A 19,866-nucleotide genomic window follows, 5' to 3' on the forward strand; every position below is an offset into this window, starting at 1 on the left:
CTCAACCTCATCAGGGCCAGTTAGAGAAAACAGCCTGGGGGAAAACACTGCTGGGCTGTCCAGGACAGCGAGGGGCAGGACTGTCCGTAAGGACACACATCCGCATCTGTCCCCTCTGCCTGACAGCCGTATCTGCACACAGCTGTCACCTGGGAGGCTGTGCTCGAGTGCACGCGCACACACACACATACTCACACACACACACACACACACACACACTGGCCCTGGGACCAGCAGAGGGCTGGGCAAAGCGAAGGGTCCTACCACAAAGGCCATGGGGCTCTGACTGCCGCCTCCCGGTGCTCCGGCTTGGGTCCTTGCGCTTTCTGTTGCCCCTGAGGCTGCCAAACCGCTTCATGGGGAGCTGGGGGCTCCGTGGGAGCTGGGCCAGGTGTGCATGCCAGGACTCGCAGGGGACAGTGTCAGCCCCGGGCGGCCACGGGCCAGGAGGGGCGCTGCGTGGGCTGGCAGGCGTGGAGCCCGAGAGCTCAGAGACGCCCCCGGCGCGTGCCGGCCACAGCCTGGGGTCCCCAGCCAACACTGGAGGGGTTGCCCGCGGGGCCAGCAGCCGCTGGACAGGCCGGGTGGTCCTCACCTCTGCACCCTCCCGCCGGGGCCGTGGCAAAGCTGGAGCAGCCGCTGCCCTTAAGTAGGCAAGAAGCTGCCCCGGAAGCCCAGGCAGGTCTGTTTATATAGTTAAGGTCAGCCACACACTCAGGCGCTCGGGGCTTTTTCCTCCAGAAAATGAAAAAAAAAAAAAAAACAACAACAACAAAAGAGAGGGAGGGAAGACGAGCTAGGCAACGGGAGAAGGGCAACGCTGGCCGGTCATATGTGGGTCTGCAGAGGTCCCTTTAAAAAGACTGTAAAAGGAAACCACCCGGTCCAGACAATTCCTGGCACCGGTTGGCCAGAGTGCATTCCCATCATGACATGACATCACACAACTATTTTGATTCATGTGTTCCAGGGCTCCTTGGGGTCAGCAGGCTCCGGCTGCTTCTCGCTGAAGAAGCTGCAGGTCCCCGGGGCTGGAAGTTGCTGAATCTGAGCTCACGGCTCCCTGAGATGAAAGAAGCAGTGACTGCCTCTGAGGAGGGGACACGGGGTCCCCAGGGACTCACCAGGAGGGTCTTGACTCATGTCAGTTTGAACCAGGGACTGGCTAAGAACTGCAGAATGAGAGAACCCAAGGGGACTTCAGAGATGTGATCCAACCCCCACCCATGACCGAAGGGGAAACCGAGGCTCCAAAAGGGGGTATGATTTGCTCCAAGGCCTGTAACCACTGGTTAGAATTCCAACTTCCTTGACCCCTAAGCCAAACCCCTGACCAAACAAAAAACTTCTAGTGTGCATGTGTTTTGCAACTAAAAATAAAACTTTTAAAAAGAGAGGGGAAAATGTTCAATTCCTTTTGCTGATACCTCCACTAGGCTGCTGGGATCTGCCACTAATTAGCTTTGTGACCTTGAGAAAGTCACTCCTCGTCTCTGGTCCCAGTTTCCTCCTCAAACCAAGGTGAGATCTGCTCATGTTAGGAATTCATCTCCTTCCAGAAGTCTGAACATCTAATGGCTCTTTGCCCTGCCTTTTCTTTCCGCTGAGAGGGACGGAGATGCAGTGATCAAATCTTTGTAGCAGGATGCATTGAAGGGACAGAGGAAATAGGTTTTGCCCTCAAGCTATGTGAAAACGACTTGGAGACACTAAGAAAAATTATAATACTAACTGCATGAAACATCAAAATGTGCTCAATGGCCAGTGGCCAGAATGGACAGTGTCATCAGCACAAAAGGATAGACAGAGAGGGGCAATCACATGACCCTGCTTGGAAAGCAGAGCTTGAGTTGGCCTTGAGGGCTGGCGGGTCTGCACAAGAGAGGAGAGGCCAGGCCCCCGTTGCACCTATGGAGGAACCTACAAGTCATGGAACAAGTCGCAAAATCCACCTCCACTTGGGTTCTCCAGTGCACTAGTGGATCGCTATCTGTGTTAAATACGGTAGCCCAAACTTAAGCTCTGAAAAAGTCTGAGAAGGTAGGTTTCAGAGTTTCATATTTAGATTTTCTCTTTTTAAAAGAGGAAATCTAACTTCTCCCTGGTAGCTCAGCTGGTAAAGAATCTGCCTGCATAACGGGAGACCTGGGTTCAATCCCTGGGTTGGGAAGATCCCCTGGAGAAGGGAAAGGCTACCCACTCCAATATTCTGGCCTGGAGAATTCCATGAACTGTATAGTCCATGGGGTCGCAGAGTTGGACATGACTGAGTGACTTTCACTTTTTAAAAATATCAATTCAGGGACTTCCCTGGTGGTCCAGTGGCTGAGACTCTGCAGTCCCTATGCAGGGGGCTCAGGTTCTATCCCTGGTCAGGGAACTGGACCCCATATGCCTCAACTAAAGACCCCATATGCCTCAACTAAAGATCCCATAGGCCTCAACTAAAGATCCCATATGCCTCAACTAAAGATCACATGTGTTGTAAGTAAGACCCTGTGCAGCCAAACAAATAAATAAATATTTTGAAAAATTAAAAAATCAATTTGGCACTTAAAAAAAATGGAAATGTTCTTCTGGTTTAAAAATGAAACAAAGCAGAGCTTCCTTAGAAAAGATTGCTAAACAAGAATTCCAGTAAGAAAGAGCCATATTTGATTAAAAGAAAAATGAAAGGCTTTGTCTAAAGCAATGCAAGATTCTTATACTATATGAGAGACTATGTAGAAGAAAACACTTCAGAGTTTAGCGACTAAAAGGGAACAATGAGTTTAAATTCGTGTGGGAAATAAACAGCAACCCGGGCACATCCAGCGGCTCTGTACATAGCTTATCCAGCCCTTCACTCACCAAGTAGTTATTAAACCTCTACCAAACGAGCAGGACAGATGTTGATGGAGGGGATTAGGGCTACGAAAAATTCAAAGACATTCCTGTCCTCTAAGAATTATATTTTAATTAGTAAGATAATAAATACTGTTTGGGGAGTACCTACCATATGTCAGTTGGAGTGCTGAATATGAATTTATTTCATCATTCCCAGAAACCTATGGGGCAAGTGTTACTAACACCATTTTACTTAAAGCTGAATAACTCTTACTGTGCTGTCTACAGAGACGTGGATGGACCTAGAGACTCTCATACAGAGTGAAGTCAGAAAAACACACATTGTATATTAACAGATACATGTGGAATCGAGAAAAATTGTAGAGATGAACTTATTTGTAAAGCAGAAATAGAGACACAGATATAGAGAACAAACGTATGGGTACCAAGGGGGCAAGGGGGCGTGGAATGGACTGGGAGATTGTGATGGACATATATACACTGTCAATAATAAAGAAGGCTGAGCGCCAGAGAAATGATGCTTTAGAGCTGTGGTGTTGGAGAAGACTCTTGAGAGTCCCTTGGACTGCAAGGAGATCCAACCAGTCCATCCTAAAGGAGATCAGTCCTGAATATTCATTGGGAGGACTGATGCTGAAGCTCCAATACTTTGCCCACCTGTTGCAAAGAACTGACTCATTGGAAAAGACCCTGATGCTGGGAAAGACTGAAGGCAGGAGGAGAAGGGGCGGCAGAGGATGAGATGGTTGGATGGCATCGCCGACTCAATGGACATGAGTTTGAGCAAACTCCGGAGTTGGTGAAGGATAGAGGAGCCTGGCGTGCTGCGGTCCATGGGGTCTCAGAGTCGGACACGACTGAGCGACTGAACAGCAACATAAAATAGATGACTAATGAGAAACTACTGTAAGCACAGGGAACTCTACTCAGCGCTCTGTGGCGACCTAAATGGGAAGGAAATCTGAAAAAGGGAAGATACGTGTATACATAGAGCTGATTCACTTTGCTGTGCAGCAGAAACTAACAAACACAACACTATAAAGTGATTATACTCCAACAAACAAAATAAATACGTAAAGTTGAGCAAGTCTCTGCAGCGCCAGAGCCCACTGCTGCTGCCCAGCTCTGGGCCGCATACCCTCTGGATTCGTCCAGTAGGATCGTTTGATGCCTTTGGAGAGGAGAGCCAGGAGGTGCAGTGCAGGCAGGGTGGAGGAAAGAACCCCTGGGCCCTTCGGGGGGTCATGGTTCTGTTACTGAGATGGCCACAGAATATTCTGGAAAGACACAGTAGAACTGGCCTGATGGAGCAAAAAGTCGTTTGAGGCCCAGAACAGTTCTCTGTCCCACAGGACGGACCCTGGGGAGCTCTGGATGGACGGAGCTGGGGAGCAGGGTTAAACTGCAGCTCTAAGACAAGCCCGGGAGATGAGAAGGATTGGGAAGCCTGGTGTGCTGCAGTCCACGGGGTCGCAAGGAGTCAGACACAACTGAGCAGCCAACAACAACAGAACAAGTGATGCCAGACGCGACGACCTTGACTACGGATACAAGGCCCCAGCGAGCCCCGGACTCCACTGTCATGTGCCTTTGGTCTCACTCAAAATGCTCTTCCCAGGGACAGCTTCACCCAGGAGCAGAGACGAAGGCTGCGGAGACACTGGACTTCCGGGGTGGAGGTGCAGGGCCTGCGGGAAATGCTGGGGTGGGGTGGGGGGCTCAGGGGGGACTGGGGTGGGGTGGGGGGCAGGGAGGACTAAGCCGTAGGGGCTGCCACCTGCTGTGGTGCAAACCTCCCGCCTTGATCCATCTCAGGGCACTGATGGGCACGGACGGGCTCGCAGAATTCCCAGACGTTTTACAATCAGCTCTCTTACCACTGTGTCTCCCTGTTCGATTCGTATTTGCCTGATACTCCTTAACTTGGGACAACACTTTCGCACAACTGAGACGAGTGCAGATACATAAGGATGAGGCGACACCCAGGCTGCAGGTGGAGTGACGAGCACACGTCCTTCAGGACATCCGACCTCGGGGCTGGGAGCGGTGGCCACTGTCGGGAAGACCAAACACCCCTTCGTCACGGTTTCCGCAGCTGATGGTCCCAAATGAACAAGAGGTGAAGCCCCTTCACGCGATCGTGATTCAGCCGGCAAGAACACCTCCTCATGGAATGCTTTCCACACTTGGGGGATTTTTTAAAGGGAAGGGCTGAAAAAGAAGGAACCAGTGGCTTCCAAGATGGAACTGTGTTTATTTCGTTTGGCCCCACCACGTGGCACTTGGATACCTTTGTTTCCTGACCGGGGACAGAACCCACTCTTCTGGCAGTGGAAGTGTCGATCTTAACTACTGGGTCACCAGGGAAGTCCTGAAAAGTGTGTTTAAAATGTATTTCTGGAGCATATTATACAAATCACTCTCTTGGTTGGTGCTATACCCAGAAGCCTGGACTAGGACCATGTAATGAGGGCAGTTTTCAAACTGTGGGGCTGGACAAGACTCTTGAGAGTCCCTTGGACTGCAAAGAGATCCAACCAGTCCATCCTAAAGGGGGACAGTCTTAGGTGTTCACTGGAAGGACTGTTGCTGAAGCTGAAGCTCCAATACTTCGGCCAATACTTCACATCAGAGCTGATTCATTGGAAATAACACTGATGTTGGGGAAGATTGGGGGCAGGAGAAGTGGGTGACCGGGGATGAGATGGTTGGACGGCATCACCGACTTGATGGACGTGAGTTTGAGTGAACTCCAGGAGGGCAGCACACCACTCGGCACTCAGAGCAGGCTCCACCGCCGAGAGAGGTTCAGGCCTTGAACATTTCTCATTTCTCCTTACTGTTATTATTGCGTGACAGCTGGGAATCCAGGGAAGGGTGGACTGCTCCTCAGGGAGCCTGGCTGGCCTGGCCTTCTGATAGGGGTGGGGACAGTGGGCCTGACTCCACGGCCACTGTCTCTGCAGTCAGGGCCTTCTGCTGCACACGCTGGGGATGGGCAGGCAGAGGGGCCAAAGGATGCTGAGCATCCACCACAGTGTCCACATGGCCAGTTGACAAGTCCTACCGGGGCTCCGGCAGAAAGCCCAGGGTGGACCCTTTTACTGGGCAGAGCTGCCTCCTGGTTCGGCCTCTGTCCCCTGTGCTGCGGGAGTGGGCCTCCCGGGTCAGCAGCAGACACATGGGCAGAGACCGTTTACTCCGTTTCACGGAGACGGTCACCAGAGGCCTGGATGAGAGGCTGGGTTGGGGGGCTGAGACTCCGTGCAGACCTGTCCTGCTTGTCACCCCCGTGTCCAGACACACCCTCACCTTGGGCCCCCGGTCCAGGCCTGCAGGGCTGAGGAGGGCTGCCGGCAGGCAGGCGCACCTCGTGTAGACCAGGGCCTTCCCAAAGTTCTCCTCGGCCACGCCGTGAGGCAGGGAGGCCAGCCCTCACGACTTGGTTTAAGAAGCAGAACATGCGGAGGTTCAGAGAAGCGAAATGATTTGCCCAAGATCCCCCTCCGGGGACCAGCGGCACAGCTGGACTGGCACCCTGCCGGTTTGCTCCCCCCTGAGACCTGGGTTCGATCCCTGGGTTGGGAAGATCCCCTGGAGAAGGGAAAGGCTACCCACTCCAGTATTCTGGCCTGGAGAATTCCATGGGCTGTATGGTCCATGGGGTCGCAAAGAGTCGGACGTGAGCGAGCGGCTTCACTCTTTCACTCTCATCTCATGGTACGGACCCCTCCCCACACACACCCCGCCCTGCCAGGATGCCTCTTCTGGGTTCCATGTTGGAAAAGGAAAGGAAGACAGACCCACTGCCAATGCACCCGGAAGCTTTGTGGGTCACGTGACGGTACCTGAAAAGCACTGGACCCCTCAGAGGCCATGGGCCAAACCAAACCCCAGTTATGTAAGAGGCTCTGGGTGGGGGTGGGGGGGACCCTCGGAGCGGCGGGCGGGCCACACGCCCGGGAGCACAGAGTTGCTGGCACTCTCCGGTGGTTGCAAAATACAGTGTCGGATTTCATGGAAAGTTCTAAAGGTCACCGCAGCACTTGACTCTGAGTGAGACTGTGTGTCACCTCTCCGGGGCTTCCTTTCCTCGTCCCCAGAGCTGTTTGTGAGGCCGAGGCTCCCAGGCGACCGTCCCCGCCCTGACCCGGGCGCCCACATGTCGCCCAGCACGCCTACCGTCACATATACCTCTCGGCTCCTCCCGGAACTCGGAGCGACAAGAGGGTGATTTTTCTGGCAAAGACAAACCACCTCAACTTGGAACAGTTCAAGTCACACCAGTGGCATCTAAGCCCAGTGACATCGGGGGTAGCTTGATTTAAACAAACACCGAAAAGGACAGAAAAAAGCAAACACCAATGGCAGTCATGATTTTCAGCATGCCAAAGTACAGCACCCCAACAGTAGGGAGTCCCTGGGTGTTCTTAAAATCTAATGCCCCACGGAAGGACCCAGTGTGTGCTTCACTGAAATCCCTTCTCATGGGCCCTATAGTTCCCCGGGGGTCTCTCACCAGGCCAAAGGCTCTGTGGCACCAAAGACAAGAGCTGATGCGATTTGCTCTGACTCCAGGTTTCAAATTGGTCCCAGGGTGAACCCCGGACTCAAGGTCACAGAGCAAGGCTTGCAAACACCAGATTCCATAGGGTCTAGAGGTTGAGTGTCTGGCTTTTGTGTTTACTTCTTCCTCTAAGTTATGTCTTAGGGAGGTCAGAGGGCTACCGGAATGTGTAAAACCCTTGTGCAAGGGTGAAGACCCGTGAACGCACAGGCTCGGCAGAAAGCCAGACGGTGGTCCACCCGGCCCCTCATCTCCCAGGCAACTAGGCACCCTCTCCATTTTCTGGAATCCAGGGCTTTCAGGAGAAATTTGAAAAGTGTCGCCGTGGTAAAGAATCTGTCTTCAGCCAATGCAGGAGACAAGACCCAAGAGAGGCAGGTGCGATCTCTGGGTCGGGAAGATCCCCTGCAGGAAGGCACGGCTACCCACTCCAGTGCCCTTGCCTGGGGAATCCCAAGGACAGAGGAGCCTGGCGGGCTACAGTCCAGGCGGCCACAAAGAGTGGGACATGACTGAAGCAACTTGAGCATGTAGGAAAACCCCTCCTGCTTCGGCACTTCCTTCAGCTGGAAACCACTAGCTTAGAATATGAGGCCTGGGGGGAGGTTTGCCTTGAGCTGTCCCTTCTGAATCGTGACATATATTCCCCAACGAGACAATACACAGAAAGGTTCATAAGACTTGAGTCAGACACCGCAGCAACGCAATTACCGGGGTCAGTTCTGAGTCGCTGTTTCTTCTCCCTCATTTCTCCCATAAGAAAAATAAATCACAATACAGCCTGAGCCCATGTCACAGGGTTTTAAAGTAGGAAAAATACCCTGTCAGCCCTCAAGCATTTTAAACACCAAACGGCATCGTCAGGGCCTTAACCCAACCCAGAGGGCTGTCATGTGCCTCACAGGGTATCACCTGGAGAGCCCGTCTCCGAGGCCACCTCTGCTTGGCGGCAGCTGGGGCAGGGGCCCTGCATGGGGGACAGTGTGGGGCACTTGAACTTGAACTGACGGTACCACATGTCTGCAGTTCCTCTTCCAGCTGAACTGAGTCAGAGGTACTCGGACAGAACCCCCGCTCACGAGCCAAAGGCACTGCATTTCTCGAATGGGGAGCCAAGGGACTTTCCTCCTGATCATTTACTCATTTCAAACAACACGCACAAAGAATCCCGGTTTCTTAGCAGCGAGTTTCGATCGGGGAGAGCCTGGGTGCTGTTCAAGGCAAAACTCCACCGCAAAGCATGCAGCAGGTACATGGAAGGAAGGGCTGGGGGCAGGGTGGCCGGAAGTTCAGCCCTTCCTTGGTCCCCCTGCAGTTAAGACTCCGCTTGCAATGCAGGGGTGCAGGTTCAATCCCTAGTCAGGGAACTGAGATCCCACGTGCCGCGCAGCACGGCCAAAATTTACCCAAAAAACGTCCTTCAGTCCGTAAGTCTACACACAGTCTTCACACCTCAGGGGCAGCGGGATGCATCCATCCCAGGGAATCTGGTCAGGACCCCAAGTCATCAATAAAGAGTGAGATGCTATTTAGCATCTTTCAAATAAGAAAACTACAAAGTGTCTGAGCCACCAAACACTTGAAAATGCAGGTTTGGGTGCTCAAAGGCTTACGTTTCTGATGTCTAGGAAGTTCATTTCCATGGCTGGTTCATTTCGCTAGGTTGACCAAATATTTAAAAAATCCTATAATCTAGATCGTTTGTTGATTCAGATGGGCCTTACCCCCAGTGAATCGGATCTTGCCATAATCACTGACATTTCTCACCTCAAATCACATCATTCTCCTTGGGGGCAATACTGTCTCTAAGAGGGTGAAAACTGGCTTAGGGCGCTGGGGGACAGCCTCTTTTTACATACAAAGCACAGTCTCATGCAACACATTAGTAATATGTACTATATCTGTCTTATTAAAATTATAAGGGGGTGATTAAAAATGCCTAAAAAGATTCCTGACGGGGTGATAAAAAGTAAAGATTGATTAATTAAAAAAAAAAAAAAAAAGGAGAACAGAGGGGAATTGAGGAAGACGTGGGGAAGAGAGTATTCATCCGCCACTGTGATAAGACCACATGCAAGGTCCGCCACCAATAAACGGTACAATAGTTGAAGATGGACATAATTTAAAGAGGTCCTTTATGAGGTTTTGGAGGAGTGGGGCTGGGACCTTCCCATACCGATCATTTTGCATTCCTTGATTTTTTATTGTTTTGAAAACCATGCAACTGAACTACTTCACTGAAAAGTAAAATGTAAAGAAGAGAAAACAAAAGAAAAACAACAACAAAATCGAACAAACGGTGATTAGTGTCTTCAGCAGAAAAGAAAAAATCAGCAAAGCACCTTTTAAGGCAATTGTTTTATCAGAAAAAGATGAGGGACACTGTTGGAACCAGCACCTCTCCTGAGCCATCGGCTCTCATTTTAGCCCAACCTGTCCTTGGGGACAACCTAAGAGACCTTGCCATTCACCAGGGTTCTAGAGCCCAGCTTCCTGGCCTTTAGGGACCTGGGGCTGGCTGGGGGTCCTCTGGCGTCAGAGGGTGAGGAGGATGGCATGGGAAGAGAAGGAGGCCTTCTAGCCCTCACCACCAAACAGAAATGCTCGGAGGAAACCTGCCTCCCTGTGGTCAAGCAGGAAAGCTTACTGAGGGTCGGAAGACATGGATGCTCCAGAGAACTTGCTGTTTTTCCTCTCCCCTCACTCAAGACTTTAAGGGACTGTCAGACTCTCAGCCAGCCTTTCCTGACGAGGTGAGGGACCCTGTGACAATGCCCTCGTCCGCCGGCCTGGCCTGGCCTCTCATTCTCCCTGGAGAGGCTCATTCCTGGAATCAGCGACCCGTGGTCAGGGGCAGCCACCTCCTGGGGCCCTGCTCCCCATTCTTCACGCCAACAGGTCTGAGGCTCTCTAGGGGCCAGGCACCAAGGAGCAGCACACTAAGTAATTCTGGTCATCAAAAGCTTGCTGTCATTGAAATTAAAAATTTTTCAGAACTTCTTGGTGGTCCAGTGGCTACGACTCCACAATCCCAATGCAGGGGCCTAGGTTTCATCCCTGCTCAGGGAGCTAGATCCCCTGTGTCGCAACCAAGAGTCCCCAGGCCGCATCTAGAGACCCCGCGTGCGGGAAATAAGACCCAGTGCAGCCAAATCAATAAATAAGAGATCCCGCATACCCAACGTAGTCAAGTAAATAAATACTAAGACATTTTTATGCACATCAAAGGACACTATTAAGAGAGTGAAAAAACCCACAGAAAAGAAGAAAATATCTCCAAATCATATATCTGCTAAGTGTCTAGTATCCAGAATATATAAAGAACTCCTACAATTCAACAACAAAAAAGACAACCCAGATAAAAACGATAAGGCATTTTCCCAAAGAAGACATGCACATGAAAAGATAGTCTATGTCATTAAAGAACAGCAAATCGAAACCACAACGAGATGCCACTTCCAATCGACTAGGAAGGCAATAGTACTAACAGCAACCACAGACGGAAAGCGGCAAGTGTTGGAGGGGATGTGGAGAAGTGAAAACCTCATCCGTCGCTGACGAGACTAAAATGGGGTGGCAGTGGAAAACAGTCACATCATTCCTCACCACATTAAACAGGATAGTCAAATGACCCAGAAATCCCACTCCTAGGTATCCACGCAAAAGAACTGAAAACGTACGCATGAATATTCATAGCAGTACTAGTCACACCAGCCAAACGGAGGAAACCACCCAGGTGTCTACCAATGGAAGAATGGATAGGCAGAACGCAGTCCGTCCAGATGAAGGAATATTATTCAGTTTCATGAATATTATTCATGAAAAGGAATGAAGTACTGACACACACTCCACCATGGACAAATCTTCAAAACAATATGCTCAGCGAGAGAAGCCAGACACAGAAGGCCGTATTTTGTATGATTCCATTGAAACGAAAGTTCCAGATCAGGCAAATCCACAGAGACAAAAAGCAGATCAGTGTGGCCAGGAGCTGAGTGGAGGGTGAGTGTGGAGCAATGGTTATTGATACGAGGTTTCTGCTGGCGTGATGAAAAAGTTCTAGAACAAAAGAGTTCAACTACAGTAGATACTAGAAAAAAAATACCGGTAAATTCTATTGGGTTGGTAAAAAACCTCATTCAGGTTTTCCTGTAACAAAAAGACAACCCAGTTAAAAACGATAGACATTTTTCCAAAGAAGACATGTACGTGAAAAGGTGCCTCAGTGTCATCCCTTAAGGAATTTCTGGACAACCCAATACAACCTGAGTTTAGGGAAAGGTTTCCTACTGATGTCTAAGTGCTGTTGAAGGGCCATCTTCATGTCTCTTGAGAATCTTCTATTCATGTTTCTTGCTATATCAGCTCAAAGATACCACGTTTATGTATTTTTACAGCTATATAATACTATACCGTGTGGATGCACCTTTTTAATCTTATCTAACCACTCTCCTAAATTAAGCATATTGCCGGCATGTCTGCTGAGAAGGCCTAGAAGCTGTGATAGCTCAGTTGCAAAAAACATACTTCGGCCCTTATTTCTAATGCTGTTCACCATGCTGGGAGGGATTGGGGGCAGGAGAAAAAGGGGACGACAGAGGATGAGACGGCTGGGTGGCATCACCGACTCGATGGACGTGAGTTTGAGCGAACTCCGGGAGATGGTGATGGACAGGGAGGCCTGGCGTGCTGCGATTCATGGGGTTGCAAAGAGTCGGACACGACTGAGCGACTGAACTGAACTGAAATGAACTGATTCACCGCCTGAAAATAACAAGGGCTGTCTGGAGAAATGGCGGATTCCAGGACTGGGGCAGGGAGAGCTCAGGTGAGGCTGGATAGTTTTGTTGCATCAGAAAATAAGAAGTGTTTGCACAGACTCAACTTAGTGACTGAACAACAAGCGTGTGCTGGGGGGGACAGACCCAGGACACGGGGGCCAGCCCGAAGGGGCTCCCGCTGGCCAACGGGGCAATTGGAACATCAGAATATGACAAGGGCAACTGAAACCTGTTGACTAAAGCTCGAGCCCGTGATCACATCCGTGCCTACAAACATAAGGGAAATTTCTTCCTTCGTAGGAATTCCAACCAATCAACGCAGTTTTAACGATCATGTAAGAAAATACCCCACCCACCACTGCAGTAATAATTCAGGCAGAATAGACGACTGATGCTCAAATCAGCAATTGAAAGCTGGATGAGAAAGAAAATATTTACGTAATTCTAAAGGAGTTCCCCGTGAAATCTTTACTGCTTACGAAGGGGAAAGGAGTAACTTTCTTAATTGGGGTGGACACCTCCTCTAACCGAGTGATCGGTCAGTGTCACCCAGAAGAGGTCATCATGACATCCCACGCTCCCCGCAGTGAGGCCAGCACAGGACACTGGACACGTGGCCTCATGCCCAACCAGCCAACCTGAACTGAATCCCGAGGAAACGTCAGACAAACCACAGTGAAGGACGTCAGACAAACCAGAGGGAAAGATGTCAGACAAACCAGAGAGGACAGTCTGTGTGTGGTCTTGAAAAATGTCACAAAGAAAAAAGATTGGGGGCAGCAAATCGAGAGGGACGGAGGAGAAGGGACACCCAAACACAGGGTGTGACATGGGCTTCCTCTTCTGAAAACGTCACCGAGACAATCTGTGAACCGAGAATACAGTCTGCAGCTTAGCAAAGACAGTGGTATCGATGTTAATTTCCTGGTTTTGATAATTAAACTGCAATTGGAAGAATGTCCCTGTTTTTAAGAGACGAAGTATTTAGGGGCTGGGGACATTGTAACCGCAGCTTCCTCTTGACAGTTCAGATTTCATATAGACACACACAAATACATATTTTATTGAGAGGTGGGAGTGGATATAAGCAAATGTGGTCACAAAATGTTAACCCTGGGGCATCTAGATGAAAGGGGTGGGAGAACGCTTTCTACTGTTCTTGTAACTTTTATATAAGCCTGAGATTTTCAAAATAAAGCGTGATTTTTTAAAGAGAAATTAAGCAATAGTCAGAGATGGGCTGCCCTGGTGGCTCAGTGGTAAAGAATTCGCCGGCTAATGCAGGAAAGTGAAGCGAAAGTCTCTCCGTCGTGTCTGACTCTTTGCGACCCCATGGACTGCATGGTCCATAGAATTCTCTAGGCCAAAATACTTGAGTGGATACCCAGGTCTCCCGCATTGCAGGTGGATTCTTTACCAGCTGAGCCACCAGGGAACATGGGTTCAATTCCTGATCCCCGATCTCTGCTCCCCAACAAGAGAGGCCACTGCAGTGAGAAGCCCGCACACCGCAATTGGCGAGCAGCCCCTGCCTGCCTCAGAGAAAAAAACCCTCTAGGCAAAGAAGACCCAGCACGGCCAAAAATAAATACACAGACTAATATTTTTTAAAAAAGAAGCGGTCAGAGCAAGAATGCAGGGACCTCCCTGGCGGTCCAGTGGTTCAGACTCCATGCTCCCAGTTCAAGGAGGACTGGATCCATCCCTGGTTGGGGAACTAAGAACTTGCATGTTGCCTGGTGCAGCCGAAATAAAAAAATTTAAAAGAAATGTTATCTAAAAAAAAAAAAAAATCCAGGGTTTGATGGCATCTCCTTTTATTGTGTTGCGTGGTACAGAATCATCGCGGAGCAGCGCTGAGAGACCCAGAGAGCTCTACAGTTTGCCAAGGGAAAGGAGATTTTTGTCGCGTAGCTTCTCCCAGATGACAGTACTGATGGCCGCGCCCTGCAGCCCGACCCAAGCGGGCTGGTCCGCGTTTCTCTGCGTGGTGGCCAGCAGAGGGCACTCTCTCCGGGGACCACGCGGGTGACCGGCCACATAGCTCTGCCATGCGCTGGCTGAACTTTTCAGGAAACTCGGATGCCACACATACTTTTCCTTTCTTTTCGGGCAGGCAGGATGAGTCACGTTTTTTTCTGAAGTCTGCAGAGCCACGGGATCCAGACCTCAGCAGCTGCCTGGATCCAGAGGGCTCTGGCCTGGGCAGTGGACCGAAGACGGGGCCCTGAGCCCTGGGACGCAGCAGGGAGGATCTCGCTCAGCCGGGCGCAGGGTAGGACTCGTGTGACTCCAGATCGCAACCAACCAGCGGGGCCAGGGCCGTGGGGACCAGTGGCCACAGGCAGCCCCGGGGCCTGCCTCTTCTCCCAGTTCACATTCAGCCTCACCCCGAGCTCGGATCCTGCCTCCAGCCCCATGCACCTCTTCATCCCCGCATCCAGGCTGCCCTGTCTTCCCTCCGACGGCCAGTGTCGAGTGGGACACCAGGGCGAGAGCCGAGGGCGGGGCAACACCTGAGATGGACAGCAGCAGGGTGTGCTTTAGGGACGCTCTCAGGATCAACATCCACAACAGGAGGAGGAGGACTGGGCCAGGGCGAAGTGCAGAGGCGACAAAGACCCAGCCAGGGCCCCCACCCAGAAAGCGCGGAGCGGGGACAACCCTCAGAGCTGCCCAGAGGGGCTGAGGGGCTGGTCCTTGACAGCCAGGCACCTTTGAGGACCCAGCAGGCAGGAGGCCAGGTGAGCAGTACAGGCTCCGGTCAGAGCCAGCCCAGGGCCAGAGCGTGGAGGGCGTAGCAAGACCAGATTTTCACTCGAGCGGATCGGGGAGGCACTGAGGGGTCGAAAAGGGGACGCCGAGATGGCCACCATCCATTAAAACAGGGGCCAGCCCTGCTAACCGCCTGCTTCTGCAAATAGGGATTCACTGGGACCCAGCTTACATTTTGTCTGCGGCTGAGTCGTGGCAGCAGAGACCTGGTGATCCACAAGCCCTAAAACATTTCCTATCTGGCCACTATAGCAAGGGGCGTCCCTTGTGGCTCAGATGGTAAAGAATCTGCCTGCAATGTGGGAGACCAGGGTTCGATCCCTGGGTGGGGAAGAGCCCCCTTGAAGGGAAAAGCTACCCCCTCCAGTAATTTTTGCCTGGAGAATTCCATGGACAGAGGAGCCTGGACAGAGGACTACAGTCCATGGGGTCGCAAAGAGTCAGGCAGGACTGAACAACTTTCACTTCCCTTTTATAGGAAGAGTTTACCGATTCAGTTCAGTTCAGTCACTCAGCCGTGTCCAACTCTTTGTGACCCTGTGGACTGCAGCACGCCAGGCCTCCCTGTCCATCACCAACTCCTGGAGTTCACCCAAACTCATGTCCATTGAGTCGGTGATGCCATCCAGCCATCTCATTCTCTGTCGTCCCCTTCTCCTCCAGCCTTCAATCTTTCCCAGCATCAGGGTCTTTTCCAATGAGTCAGCATCAGGTGGCCAAAGTATTAGAGCTTCAGCTTCAACATTGGTCCCTCCAATGAATATTCAGGATTGATTTCCTTTAGGATGGACTAGTTAGATCTCCTTGCAGTCCAAGGGACTCTCAAGAGTCTTATCCAACACCACAGTTCAAAAGCATCAATTCTTTGGCTCTTAGCTTTCTTTATAGTTCAACTCTCACATCTATACATGACTACTGGAAAAACCATAGCTTTGACTAGATGGACCTTTGTTGGCAAAGTGAAGTCTCCGCTTTTTAATATGCTGTCTAGGTTGGTCATAACTTTTCTTCCAAAGAGTAAGCGTCTTAATTTCATGGCTGCAGTCACCATCTGCGATGATTTTGGATAATTATGATAGGCCTTTTTAAAAAGGATTTAATTAAGAAATCTCCATGAAGAACTGTGTTTTGTGTTAACAAGTTTTAAGCGTCCTACTCAAACCAACTTTCTTTAAGTAAAAACTTGATGGCGTCATCAAAGCCAGGTTGATAGAGCAGTTCCAACCTGCTGGTCACTGAAATAGCCTCTTCAAGAGAGGACTGGTGTTGGCATGGAGGTTCTGAGGCCTTGATGTCCAGACCCAAGTACCAGGGATGAAATCCCCCACGTCTGACCCTACTCTAGAAGGGGGCACATAGGCCCCAACCCCTGGCATGTGAATCGATGACTCAGAGGCTCCAAACTAAAAGCTTAAAAGCCCAAGTTCATTCGTCCACACACAGTACAAAACTCTTGGCATTTTATGGGAAAACAGACTTTTATTTGAAAAATAAACTCCAGTTGCTGGGAGAGAAAAGAAGAGCGGTCTGTGATCCAACACGGAGAGGAACGAGAAAGGACACAAGGTTCACAAGTTCAATAAACCTCCTGGGAAGCTCATTCGCATTTCAAACAGCTCTCCTTACATCCTTTGATCAGACCCACACACCAGGAGCAGGGGTTTAAAGAAGCGAGATGTAAATAACCCAGAATCACAGTCACCCACAATAGAACATTAATATTTTAACTAGGAACAGAAAAGTAAATGTATTCGGGGTGTTCGAAGTACACATGGCCTGAGTCATGGCTGTGAGCTGGTCCTGAGAAACAAGTTCAAACCTCCAGCATCTGGCATCTCCAGCAAAGCCCTCAGCGCTTCCTTCCAACCCCTCTGGTTCTCTGGGCCCCGAAGTGCCCAGCCAGACTCCTCGATCTGCGGGCAGGCGATCCACGCCCCGTCCTGCTGTTTATGACCATCTAGGGTGGCATTTCCCAAAGTGCAAGCGCAGCCCCACGCCTGCCCCCTCGGGCACCCCGCCGTGTGGGTCAGAGAGGACATGCAGCTGCCACCAACCCAACGAGGGTCGAGTCAACAGCAGCGCACAGAGGCCAGGGTAACTATTGTTTCACGAGATATGGCTTTAGCCGTGCACGTGACTGTGCTGGGCTATGATATAAAACCAAGCAACAAAGCAGCTTCAGGCCAGGGTTGTGACGATGCTCCGCGGCCTTGCTGAACGCCCTGGGCTTCCCACTTCCCCGCTGGGCTGCAGCAGCCCCTGGGTCCTGGGGTCCCCTTGGCCTGTCTGTCCTACAGACCCTGCAGTCGGGACTGACAGAAGCAATCGGGGTCATCAGAGTGGGTGGCTGTCCAAGTCTGCGGCTTTCAACACCTTTTGCTCTAGCGGGGCTTCCCAGATGGCATAGTGGTGAAGAACCGACCTTCCAATGCAGGAGACCCATGTCTGGATCCCTGGGTCAGGAAGATCCCGCGGAGGAGAGCATGGCAACCCCTTCAGGATTCTTGCCTGGAGAGTCCCATGGACAGAGGAGTCTGGTGTGTCCATGGGGGCACAGAGTCGGACACGACTGAAGTGACTTAGCACAGCACAGCGCGGGACAAAGATAAGTGTCCCAGCGCCCAGTGGGGCCGACTTCCGTCAGCCGTGGTCCCTTGGGGTGGACAGCTGCCCAGCTGGGACATGATGCCATTTCTTGCGCAGTGAGGGGGAGGGGGGCAGCTAGCAAAAGCACTCCAGTCTCACCCCAGCAGCTGACATAGCTCCATCAATCGTGGGTTCTGGGAAGCCCACTGCTTCCAAGAAAAGCATCTGTTGCATCTGTTTTGTTTTTGCTTTTTGGAATCACTATTAACTTTCATTTCCTTTTGGCCGCAAGAAAGCACATGGGCTCTTAACTCCCTGACCCGGGAGGGAACCTGTGTCCCTGCAGGGGAAGCCCTAACCACTGGGCCGCCAGGGACACCCTTGCCCCTGGCTGTGATGCTACAGCCCCGTGTCATTTATATGCTAAACGTGCCAGTGACCCCCAGAGGACGCAGCCTTGAACATCCATGATGCACATCCTAGTTGGACTACCTTTGCCAGAACCTTCCCCCAGAGTTGGTCTGAGCCCGAGGATGTCGGGGAAAGTTAAGATATAACTTAAGTTTTATCTGAGAGCCTGGCAGACTGCTCCAGGCGAGAAGTCAGGTGAGGCTTTCTGGAGAAGGCCAGGTGGGAGGAGGTCTCAGAGGAGGTGGTCATTGACATCCAGGTCTGTATCGGCAGGCCCGGCTGGGCCCCCGCCTCTGTGTTCACCATCTCTCTCTGCACAGCAGCCAGATGGACCCCTCCATGGAGCAAGTCATTCCCCCACGACACCCCCCTGGACCACTCCACAGGGTCCTGGGCTAGCCTGCAACCCCCACCCCTGACCGCCCCTCCCTGTCCCTCCCCACGTGGTTCCAGCCACACTTCCTGCTCCCTGCAGGCTCGGAGGCCGCCCCAGCTTCTGGACACTTCCACCGCTGTCCCCACGGCCAGGCACACCTTGTCCCCACCCCACCTGCCCCACACACCTGCCTCATGCACCTGCCCGGCCACACCTGGCTCCATCCCGCCTCGGCTCAGATGCCCCCGTCTCAGCTTTCCTGAAGGTCCTGCATGAAAGAGCCATCCCTCTCCCCGTGTTTCACTGTTGGAGCAACAGTTCTCTCAGCGTCTGCCTCACCTCGGCACTGTCCCCGGTGCCCAGGATCTCAGCAAGCTCTCAGCAGATAAGCACCGAACGAATATTCAGTGTGAGACTGCTCCCCTGTAAAAGGCCGGGTCAGGCTGCTCAGGGCTGAGATCCACTTCCTGCTCCACTTTTTTTTTCTGTCTGGGACTGGTTCAGACGGTAAAGAATCCACCTGCCATGCAGGAGACCTGGGTTTGATCCCTGGGTGGGGAAGATCCCCTGGAGGAGGGCATGGCAACCCCCTCCAGGATTCTTGCCTGGAGAATCCCCATGGACAGGGGAGCCTGGTGGGCTGCAGTCCACGGGGTCACAGAGAATCAGACAGGACAGTGACTAAGCACGGGGAAACCCAGGCAGGAACCTCAGGTCCAGCTGCGTCCCCTGGTTTCACACACAGGGTTCTATCCCCCTCTAGCGGTCACTCAGACACGAAGCCGGAAAAGCCCCGGAGTTTTGCAGGCCTGTTCCCAGGCCTCCCCCAGGGCCCTGGGACCCAGAGCTGCCCCCCGCCCCATTTTTCTGCGGGAAATCAGATTCCAAGAGGCATTCAGGAGAGAAAGGTGGAAGGCGGATACACATTCACCCCGTCTTGTCTCGAATGTGGGAGAGATTTAACGCGGACCTTCTTCCTCTGCTCTGTGCTTCCTGGTGGACGGGCTGCCCCCAGGGGAATCTGCAGGAGTGGGGACAGCCACCCCATCAGAGCCTCAAGTCACGGAAGCTTTTCAAAGGCAAACTTGAAAAAGAATAAAAAAGAAGGCAGGACTTCCCTGGTGGTCCAGCGGTTAAGAATCTGCCTCCCAATGCAGGGGACACCGGTTCAACCAGTCAGGGAAGTTCCCACCTACCTCGGGGCAGCCGAGCCACAGGCAGCGGAAGCCCCGACACCCAGAGCCGGTCTGCAACAGGAGAAGCCGTCACAACGAGACGTCCACACACCAGCCCTGGGGAGTGCAGAAAGCTAGGGAGAAACCCTGGGCGCAGCAACAAAGACCCAGGAAGCCGTAAGCAAACAAATACACCAAAAAGAAGTCCATTTGTATCCATTAAAAGATGATTTAAAAAAAAACAAACAAACCACGTGGAAGGAACGGGACAGAGAAAACCTAGAAAAAGTGAATTTACAGAAGGCAGACCTCAGATCTAAGATATCGCCCAAAGGCGGCCTGATGAGC

The 19,866-nt window shown here is 51.8% G+C and overlaps 1 protein-coding gene across 6 annotated transcripts in view; it reads right to left on the reverse strand.

The window, feature by feature from the left end:
- Positions 1–19,866, reverse strand: part of PRKAG2 (protein kinase AMP-activated non-catalytic subunit gamma 2) — a 308,173-nt gene that overhangs the window by 175,492 nt on the left and 112,815 nt on the right. Inside the window, exon 1 of one of the 6 annotated variants that reach the window (XM_027969030.3) lies at positions 265–844. The exons of the other annotated variants lie outside the window; for them this stretch is intronic. Coding sequence (XP_027824831.1) covers positions 265–358 — 94 coding nt within the window. The 5' untranslated portion in view covers positions 359–844. Of the gene's footprint in view, positions 1–264; positions 845–19,866 lie in introns of those variants that run through there. 6 annotated transcript variants of the gene reach the window in all.

This window comes from Ovis aries, chromosome 4, assembly GCF_016772045.2.
Source record: "Ovis aries strain OAR_USU_Benz2616 breed Rambouillet chromosome 4, ARS-UI_Ramb_v3.0, whole genome shotgun sequence".
Classification (NCBI taxonomy): domain Eukaryota; kingdom Metazoa; phylum Chordata; class Mammalia; order Artiodactyla; family Bovidae; genus Ovis; species Ovis aries.